This window comes from Pantherophis guttatus, chromosome 2 (genome assembly GCF_059756535.1).
Source record: "Pantherophis guttatus breed Tessera chromosome 2, ASM5975653v1, whole genome shotgun sequence".
Lineage (NCBI taxonomy): Eukaryota > Metazoa > Chordata > Lepidosauria > Squamata > Colubridae > Pantherophis > Pantherophis guttatus.
In genome coordinates, this window is record NC_142064.1 from 137,770,811 (window position 1) to 137,781,368 (window position 10,558).

The 10,558-nt window shown below is 45.0% G+C and overlaps 1 protein-coding gene across 1 annotated transcript in view; it reads left to right on the top strand.

Moving 5' to 3' along the window:
- The window catches only part of ESYT1 (extended synaptotagmin 1), a 79,841-nt gene that overhangs the window by 66,642 nt on the left and 2,641 nt on the right, over window positions 1-10,558 (top strand). Inside the window, exons 24-30 of the mRNA XM_060688897.2 lie at window positions 288-374; window positions 2,176-2,319; window positions 2,903-3,066; window positions 4,892-4,990; window positions 6,372-6,503; window positions 7,024-7,126; window positions 7,233-7,282. Of these exons, the coding sequence (XP_060544880.2) occupies window positions 288-374; window positions 2,176-2,319; window positions 2,903-3,066; window positions 4,892-4,990; window positions 6,372-6,503; window positions 7,024-7,126; window positions 7,233-7,282 (779 nt within the window). The remainder of the gene's footprint in view (window positions 1-287; window positions 375-2,175; window positions 2,320-2,902; window positions 3,067-4,891; window positions 4,991-6,371; window positions 6,504-7,023; window positions 7,127-7,232; window positions 7,283-10,558) is intronic.

The following is a 10,558-nucleotide window of genomic DNA, read 5'->3' on the forward strand; positions in this document are numbered from 1 at the left end:
ATTAAGGACTGATGGATATTTTATATAAGGTTACTTAACCATGAAAGAAAAGTATTATATCAAAGAGAAAAACAGCGCTCTCTACCTCTTAAGGCAGACATAATCTGGAATATTGCCATGTTAGATCAGTCTTGATTATCTGTCCATGCTTCATTGAGTTATAACTGACTTCTTTTTCTTTTGATTGGATGTCATATTCTGTGCGAGTTCTTAAGCCATTGTGTAGCAAATGCTATCTTTCTCTTCTGTTGTATTTTTTTAAATGTAAGGCTTGTTTCTGCCCTTAGGTCTGCCCTCAGACAGCAGAGCCCATGTGGGATGAAGCTTTCTCCTTCCTTATCAAGAGGCCACATGCAGAATCTTTAGAGTTGCAGGTAGGTGTCCTGGGCACTTCTTCCCCACAAATATTCTCTTCTGCTTCACCATCCACATGTGCCAAACCAAAACAGTGGGACTCCCATTTACTTGATTATCCTACTGAAGAGAACTTTTGGGTCCCTTGATTTGATAGTGGGAATTGAAACTTCAAACGTGGAAACCAGGTTGTTGAAGCAATGCCATTGTGGCATTCCACCTGCCACAACAACATATACTTCTGTTATAGGTGGGAGAATTGGCAAGTGCCATATTTTTCAGAGTATAAGATGCACTTCCCCCCCCTGAAAGAGGCTGAAAATTAGGGTGCGTTTTAAACACCAAATGTAGCCCCGCTAACCCACTGGCACCCACCCTTTGGCCTCTGCCTCCCAGCAATTTGCCTCCTTGAAGCAAACAGCAAACAACCTGCTTCAGTTTCAGCTTCAGCACAGCCTGATTAGCACAAGCAGCTGATTATTGGTTGGATCGGCCTCCCGACGATCAGATGTTTCAGGCTGTAGGGATTGCCATAGCCTATTGCCGCTTCACGTGCCCCATTTTCTGCCCGTTTCGGATGGCGGGGATTGGAATGGGCAAAAAACGGGGTGCACGGAGGTCAAAAATGGGGTGCACGGAGGCAAAAAAATGTGATGCAGAGGCCGAAAATGGGGCGCGCGGCGGTAGCAATAGGCTATGGCAATCCCTGCAGCTTGAAACAGCTGATCGTTGGGAAGCCGATCCAACCAACAATCAGCTGCTTGTGCTAATCAGGCTGTGCTGAAACTGAAACTGAAAGAGGCTGTTTGCTGCAAGGAGGCAAATTGCTGGGAGGCAGAGGCAGATTTCCCCCCCCTCCCTTGTTTTCCTCCCCAAAAGCTAGGGGCATCTTATACTTCAGAGCGTCTTATACTCCGAAAAATATGGTAAATTCTCTTCGTCTTTATTAACTTTCTGATAAATTTAAGATCAGAATATAACTTCTATCAGTGGCATGCCTCAAATTCTTAACATGTAGTACCTTCAAGAATTATTTTTCCGAATGTGGCTTGGCTAGTATATTAACGAAATTTTTTAAAATATTTTTTTCTGTGAAAAAAGGACATTAATGACAGTAATTTTTTAGAGCGCTGTAGAAATTGAATGGCTAAAGTTGAGGCAGCATGTGGTTTATTTATATGCATTTTGAAGAAATGCAAAAAATGATATGCAGCTCTGCTATCCTCTATGGTGCTTGAGAAGGCTATAGTGCATAATAGTTTAGATTTGCAAGGCTTTCATCGAATTCCCTAGAGTGGGAAGCTTGCTGAAGGGAAGAAGAACTGGCTCATCTTTACCCTTGAGCCAAAAACCTCAAAACAAACTGCTGCAAATAACCTTTAAATTGGGAGAGGAGACTCTCTTCATGACCACGTTTCTCTTCCCACAGGATCTTTTAAGAGGCAAGGAGAATAATCTCTTTGCAGTTTAAAGGAAAGGGAGTGGAGACCCAACTGTATCTTCTCAGAAGCTATGCTCCTTATCTTTCAAGGAGGGCTGCCTCTTTCCAACTCAAAAGCCTGGAAGCTAGGAGAGGATTTCTTCTTGGATGCATACCTTCTGTCTCTCTACTCCACAGCTGTATGCGTAGACCAGACCTGGGCGCTCTACGGCCTATGGGTCACATCTGGTCCTTCAGCTGTTCCTTTCTGGCCCACGGCATTGGTGGGAGCAGGCCACGTCTCTCCACAGTAGTCCTAGTTTCTCATGGGGCTCCTTGGGAAAATTAATTGTCCACCTGGTACAGACGGTTGCCATCTGCTTTTTATTTCTACTTCACAGATCAAGGATGATGGGCACAGCCTGGGTGTGCTGTCACTCCCACTGTCACAACTGCTAGCTGCAGAAGAGCTCGTCCTAGACCGCTGGTTCCAACTCAGCAACTCTGGTCCTGCTAGCCAGATTTTGATGCGAGTAAAGCTTGGGGTAAGTGTCTGTGATGGTGTGCGGGAATGGCCTTGGGAGGCAGGAGGACGACCCACAGCCATGGCAATAGTTTGATAAGAGGCAGCTCAGTCTGCATATGGGGGGAAAGTGTGAGAAACGTTTAGAAAGGATCTTCCTTAGTTTTCCAGAGACTAAAAAGAGAGGAGGGCGTAAATGCTTTGAGTCTTGCAAGATTCTGTTAAATGTTAACCATACATTTAACCGTGGTGGCGCAGTGGTTAGAATGCAGTATTACAGTATTGCTACTCACTGCCAGGAGTTCGATCCTAACCGGCTCAAGCTTGACTCAGCCTTCCATCCTTCCGAAGTCGGTAAAATGAGGACGCAGATTGTTGGGGGCAATATGCTGATTCTGTAAACTGCCTAGAGAGGGCTGTAGAGCGCTTTGAAGTGGGATATAAGTCTAAGCGCTATTGCTCAGTGCTACAATAACGATAACGCTGAGGCTCCAATTGTACTTCTTGTCTGGACTACCTCAAAGTTCTAAGAGTGGGGTTGCGGGGGGAAGCCAGTCTGGACTATGGCAGAGCAGGCTCTAAGCGCCTTGCTCTCAATTCCACAGCTTCTGATTTCTCAGCACTCGGGGGTGGAGGCTTTCCATGCTGCAGCAGGGGATGAATATGAGGAGAATTCCCAGAAGGGGTCAGAGACTGAGCTGTATATCAGAGAAGATGGAGACTCTGGCTCCTTGCAAGAGCTGCGCCAGCGGATCCCCCACGCCAACAGGTAAGGAGGACTCCTTGCATAGAATACAGAATCCTTGCAGATGGGTGAGACGATTCCTCTTTGGGTTGAGTGCTCTACGGTCTCTTCTTGCACAAAGCCAAGTATTCTGGATCTGAAGAAAGTCTTTTCTTCTCTCAAGATAATTTCTCGAGAGACTGCTGTGCTAATCTGCTGTAGCTCCAAATAAATGAAGCATACGCTACTCTGGGTTACCATCTAGTTCATGAGATGCTAGTAATGGCAGGAAACCAGTAAAATGTGTGTATGTGTGTGCATGCACACACACATTCCCTGGCTTTCTACTGTAAGAAATTGACAGCCCCTTCGATTCTCACCGGCTCAAGGTTGACTCAGCCTTCCATCCTTCCGAGGTCAGTAAAATGAGAACCCAGATTGTTGGGGGCAAAATGCTGACTCTGTAAACTGCTTAGAGGACCTTCTTTAGTTTTCCAGAGACTAAAAAGAGAGGAGGGCGTAAATGCTTTGAGTCTTGCAAGATTCTGTTAAATGTTAACCATACATTTAACCGTGGTGGCGCAGTGGTTAGAATGCAGTATTGCAGGCTAACTCACTACTCACTGCCAGGAGTTCGATCCTAACGGGCTCAAGGTGGACTCAGCCTTCCATCCTTCTGAGGTCGGTAAAAGGAGGATCCAGATTGTTGGGGGCAAAATGCTGACTCTGTAAATTGCTTAGAGAGGGCTGTAAAGCACCATGAAATGGTATATAAGTCTACATGCTATTGCTATTTCTACTGTAATTGTTATTGTTTGAGATTCTTCCAGTCACTACCTAGAGACTATAGAAATATATAAAAGTTGTAAATAAATAAATAAATTTTATTATTTTTTTAAAAAATTGACAGTCTCTAAGCAAGAGGTTGGTTTGTGGGCCTCCCTGGGTATCTGTAGAAGCACCTGTTACCCGTGTTCTTCCTCCGAGCCTCTGAAGCAGCCTTCAGGAGCAAAAAGGCTGCCCTGTTGTCGAATCAGTGCTGAGTGTGATAGCCTGAAAATGTAATTCCTCCCTTGAAATTCTATTTTTCCCCCTTTCACCTGATTTTCAGTCCTAAATGTCTTTTCACGCCTCTGGCTGCTGTGTCCTCAGAGAAGACTTCTGTGATTTTGGGCCCGTCTCCCCTGAGGAAACTCTTTAACGGGGTGGGGAAATTGAAAACTTACCTCCTTGAAATCCAGTCAGGGTCAACAGAACCTAGGACACAGAAGGCAGTGCACTGTGGGCTTTTGAATAACCTCTTGTTAATGCAGATCGGTTGAGTGGAGCTTTTTACCAGAAAGGGAGAGACAACGCTTGCTGTTTATGTACGTAATAATTTGATGCTTTAAAAGGTGAGCTCTCTTCTGCTGTTTTGTCTTGCAGCACATTGCTCAGCTGGGCTTTGGGAATTCCAGCAAGTTTACTCCTCCCCCTGCAGTCCTCAGAGTTGCAGAAAACATTCCGGCTTTTGCTTTCAGCCCTCCTCATAGCTGCCTTACGTAGGCCGCCACTGCGACCTGCCACCATTCTCATCGCCGATGCAGTTTGCTGCCTCAGTTCCATATTTTTCTTGCCAAGTGGAGAACAAATCCTCCTGCCTTTATGCCCCCCATCCCCCATCCTATTGGTTCTGATCTTTCAAACGGCATCTTCCTGTCCATCTCTCCGTTTGCCCTCAGTGTTCCTTATGGTTGCATTATGTTTCTCAAGCTGCATGTGCTACTAAGGGGTGTAATAATACTCCCCCTTTTCCTCACACCGGACCCAGTTTTTTTGTTTTTGAGTTTCTATAATATTGCTCTGCCCTTCTTGTCTTTCTGCCCTGCAGTAATTTGGAGCTAGCAGACACGCCTCTGGGACAGCTGCACATGACTGTCTGGTACAACATGGATGCAAGGAAACTTATCGTGATCATACATGCCTGCAGGTAACAACCGTAGGATGGATTTGTTTGAGGAAAGGAGAAACAAAAAGTGAATTTGGTACGAACCTCCAGAATGATTGCTTAGATTTTTTTCCCTATACCTAAAGAACATGGAGATCATTCTAAATCATCATTTTGGATGACATTTCCCCCTAATTGCAGGAAAGGTTTCTCTGTTTTGATCACTGCCTTCTGGATGTCTAGTTAGTAGTCTGTGGTGATTCTCAGTCATCCAGATCATAGTTGTCTCAAAGGTGCTTGTTCAAAAAGGCAACTAGACTGTTTTTTTCCTTGAACAAAAAGAACAAAAACGTTTCGCTTCTCATCCAAGATGCTTCATCAGTTGTGATGGCAGGGGAGGGGTGGGGGAATGGAAGGATAGGTACTGACAGTTGAGACTGGATGGTGAGGGGATGGAAGGATAGGTTGTGACCAAATAGCAGTGGGGGAGGGGGATTTGAAGGATGCATTTCTTTGCAGTCATCTGGTCGTTAGCACTCTCCCTGAGAGCTCTTGAGGCCACTGAGTGGTTAACCTTTGCCCTCAGGCTCACCTAAATCAGAGTACAAAAGGTTGTGGGATCTTCTTGGAACTGTTGTGCTGCAAGGGCTGTGTGGCAGACTGAGGATAGGTGGTGTCTCATCCTTCCCTCTGTTGAGAGAGGGCTGCTCAAAGTTAACATGAATGGGCTCTTTGGCTGCTCTTTTAAACCGGCGATCCTCTCTATCCCAAATGTGGATTTTGTTGTCTTCAAAAGAGTACTAGTGGATGTCTAGTACTTTCCACCAACAGATTCTCTGAGAACATTATAAAATAATAAGTAAGTCCTGCTGAATGCAGATTATTACATCTGGGATGATTCCGAGGACAATATAAACAGACACAGCTGGCTTTGCAGCACGCTCTGGAAGAACGCTTGTGTATGAATATTGTGGTGGGTCACCATCAACTCAGAAGAGGTGGCTTATGGCTTTTTTTTCAACAAATGATGATAAAATAGATGGATGAGGAGGGAAGGGGCTTGTTTTATTAAATAACTATGGTTTTCCCCTTGTTTGAGTAGTTGATTTTCTTTACCAAGTTTATCTTAAAACGATTCCTAGCTATTTACTTTCTAAACCAGAAGTTTCCAAGCTTTCCAGCTTGGTGGACTAGAGGAAACGGGAGTGGCCAGTGGTGGGTGGGTGAGAGGAGTGGTTTTGTGTGTGTGCCTTTTTCACAAATGCAGCTTTGCGCACACTCACCCGCCACTTCCGCTGCCTGGTTTCTGAATGGGCTGCAGCCCAGCATTGGGCCATGGTCCGGAGGTTGGAGACCCCTGTTCTAAACCATTTAGATAGATTACTTGTTTTTTAAAGAGCCATTTCCTTTGACCACATTCCAGAAACCTCAAGTCAAACAGCAGGGATGCTCCTGATCCCTACGTCTCTTTGATCCTGCTGCCGGACAAATCTCGTGTCACCAAGAAAAAGACTACTGTACGGAAGAAAAACCTGAATCCTGAGTTCAATGAGAAGTAAGGGAGAAATCAGCAATATGGGAGTAGGGGTATGCTTTGAAAAGGTCACCCTTGATACAGGAAAGAATACATAGTAGGGATCTGGGAACCTCACTGACATAAACCAAACCTTCCGAACCATTTGCCCATTTTTAATTAGGGCAACATTTGCTATTCGTCGTATTTTTAAAAGTGTTCATACACTGAAGGGGTTAAGACATGATTGGAGCATGAACTCACATTGAATTAATTCATGCAAAGTAAATGTTACTCTGGGTTTCTGTTCTTCAAGTTACTGATAGAAATTAGGTGCCATAGTCCAATCAGAATACAGGGAAATGCACACTGATGCAACAATTCTGGTGATTAAAAGGTAAATATTAGAGGTAAATTTTGTTAAATGACCCTTATCCTTTTATTTCATTCATTGTACCTCTAAGGCTAAGCCATCCAAAAGGGACCTAGGATCATTAAGGATTTTTAAAGGCTACTTCAGTAAAGCAGTAAGTGCCCACTTGATGCATTGGTCTTGTAACAGGTTTGAATGGGATCTCTCTCTGGAAGAAGCCCAGCGGAGGAAGCTGGAGGCCTATGTTAAAAACAGTGTCTCTTTTATGTCCCGAGGAGAGCCAATTGGAAAGGTATGGAACGCAGCCATTGCGGTGCTTGTACCTTTAATAGCAGTGGATCTTCTTCCAGGAGAATTCCAGGCAGGTGTGACTTTTCTTCCTTTCGTTTCTCTTCCAGATACACATTGACCTCTCCCAAAAGGACCTCACACAAGGTGCAGCCCAGTGGTAAGTATAGGAGAAGAACAATTAACAATAAATGAATAAATGCTAACTCAATTCCACTTCTATATCCCTTATTGGATCTAAGATCAGGGACTTGGCAGAAAACTGGTCTTGTAAAGAGAGCTGCATGGTTTGGGGGTTTTGGTTTTCTTCACGTGTGTCCTCTTTGAAATGGGCTTCTGGGGAGCAGGGCTGGATTTTTGGGGGCTCATTTTATTATGCAGAGTCTTATGAACAAACGTCCACCAGAGGTGGGTTTCAGCAGGTTCTGTCCAGTTCTGGCGAACTGGTAGCAGAAATTCTGACTGGCCCTGCCCCCATCTATTCTCTGCCCCCCAAGTCCCAGCTGATTGGGAGGAAATGGGGATTTTGCGATAACCTTCCCCTGGAGTGGGGAGGGAATGGAGATTTTACAGTATCCTTCCCCTGCCACACCCACCAAGCCACGCCCACCAAGCCACACCCACAGAACCAGTAGTAAAAAAATTTGAAACCCACCACTGACGTCCACCCTAAAAGCTACAGTGATGGAGTCTCATTCTGTAACAACCCAGCTGAGAAAGCCTTGAGAGTTACATTCTCTAAGCAGCCACCTGTTGAGAGTTGTAAGATTGAAGCAAATGTCTAGTAATTCATCCAGGTCATGGCTGTCTCCAATGGTGCTTTTTTTTTAAAAAAAAACAGCAAGTAGAACTTTCTCAATTTTTCTTGAAGGCATTTCACTTCTGATCCAAGAAGCTTCTTCAGTTCTAACTAAGTGGTGGGAGATAGAAAGGATTTATACGCTTTGCAGTCAGCCTATCATTAACACTCTGAGGGTCCCTTAAGCCACCTGGGGGGTTAATCTATGTCCTCAGGTGGCTTATGTCTTCCCAGTGACCCTTAGAAAGTTAATGACTATCTGACTGCAAAAAGTATAAATCCTTTCCATCCCCCATCAGTTAGTTAGAACTGAAGAAGCTTCTTGGATGAGAAGTGAAATGTCTTCAAGAAAAATCAAGGAAGTCCAGTTGCTATTTTTTTAAATAAAGCACATTGGGAAAAGATTGAAGCGGCTGCTAAGAATGAGTCATCCTTTCTCTCCCCCACATCCTCTTCTCTGAGACCTTAATGCTACAGGGGAAGAGATACTAAGCAGGAGAAGCTGGATTAAGCCTGTGGGAAGACAGGTTCACAGGGTGTGATAAAGGGGGAAGGAATCTTGTTCTGAAATGGAACTGGAGAGTAGCTAGAAAAGTATTTTGTGAATCCTCTATGGCAGAGGTCTCCAACCTTGGCAACTTTAAGACTTGTGGACTTCAACTCCCAGAGTTGCTGAGGAGCTCTGGGAGTTGAAGTCCACAAGTCTTAAAGTTGCCAAGGTTGGAGACCTCTGCTCTATGGAGGATGCATGCGTCAGAGACCTATCCAAAAGGGATTTGGTTACTTCTTTTTTGGACTCACATCCTGAGCTACTTTCCAGAGTTTTCCTCTATCCTTTCCCAGCAACTTGATTCCCATCCGTTCCATTATGAATGGGCTCTTTAGATAAAATTGTTTCCCACATGCCAAGGCCAAGCTGGGCATTCTTGTTCCTTCTTAATCTTTTGTCAGTTGTGATAAGAATAAACGTCGCACTGGATCAGACCAAAAACTTGTCCAGTCTGGTCTTCCATTCCCATCCTGTATGTGTGGGAAGGCCACAAGTGGAAGATAAAGCTACTTTCGGTCCAACAGTTTCAAAGTAACCTTCAGTAGATCTAGCACGTCAACCACCAGCTAAAACAATACTGAAATTCATTATTAAATCTGAATTCTGTGAACAGAGCAAAAATAAACTCCACAACCATCTTTGTTCTTTAGCACAATAGCCTCCTGCAGTATCCAAAAGCAGGAACTGTCCTGGAACTGCAGAGAAAGCAGCTGAGAAAATGATGGGCAGTTGGCCTACTTATCAGCATTCAATAACATTAGATGCTGGTGGCCGTGGTGTCAAGAAGGAAGTATCAGAAAGTAAAGATGACAGTTGCAACAGATTGATTGAAGCCAGCGGTGGGCTTCAAAAATTTTAGCAAGAGGTTCTCTGCCTGGTTGCTGGGTGGGCGTGGCCTAGTCAGCCTCCTGCACCATGGGGGGGGGGGGCGTTTTTACCCTCACTGGGCTCTGGAGGCTTTCCTTGAGTCTCCGGGAGGGCGAAAACGGCCTCCCCAGGCTCCGGAGGCCCTCTGGAGTTCTTCCTGAACTTCTGGTAAACCCGTTTTTTGCCCTCCCTGAGCCTCCGTGCACACCCTGTACTTACCTGCATCCAAAACAGGCCATGTGGGGACTCCTGGGAGGGGAGGGGTGGGGTGGGGTGGGCAGAGCCAGCCAGGAGTGGGATTTGGGGGTTCTCCGAAATGCACAGAATTTTAGTTAGAGGTTCTCCCAAACCCCTGCGAACCTCTAGCAGCCCATCCCTGATTGAAGCCCATCCCTTTTGTAAATGTGTCAATGCTACCATGCTAGACAGCCATTTTGTTTTTGTTTTTTTGACCCTGCTGCAGAAGATGCTGATGGTGGGAAAAGCCCTCCTTGCCAAATAGGGAATATTGAAAAAGTAGGGCTATTTCGAGCATCCTTTCCTATAAGAAGAGCAAGAGAAATGTAAAATACAGACATATAGTTTCAAGGAAAGGGAGACGAGCTCTAGGGAAAGCAACATCATATATGAAGCTTTCCTAAGCACTGGGATTCATCTCGCTTCCCTTGCCTCCAACTAAAGAGATAACAAATCACTAGAGGTAGTCCTTGTGTTAAGCCCATTTTTTTTAATTATTATTATTATTTTTGTCTTATAATGACCCTATAAATCCCTTTCAGGGTGGAGTCAGGGCAACTGAATGGAGCTGAGTGTTTACTGGCCAGATGCCCTTCCTGTCGCCATTGCAGAGTTCACAGCTGATATTTGCTCAATGTGCTGAGAGAGAGAAATACCTGCCTTTACCTAGGATTGAACTCACAGCCTCCTGATTGTGAGGCGAGAGCTCCAACTCTAGGCCATTGCACCACTCCTAAAGGAGCCTGCCCATCACAGTCATAAACTGTGAAGGTTGTAAAATGGGTTGGTCATGAGACCAACTCTGATTTTATAACCTTTTTGTGGTGGTAATTAACTCATTGTTTGCTATGGGCTGGTTTTGCCAAAACACAAATGAAATGCCAGTTTTTGGCGAAACCCTTGTAAAATGCAGTCCCATGACCATCAGTTGCCCCAAGCAGGCCTAAATGCAGCCCCAGTTGCCGAGTCCCCAAAGTGCAGTT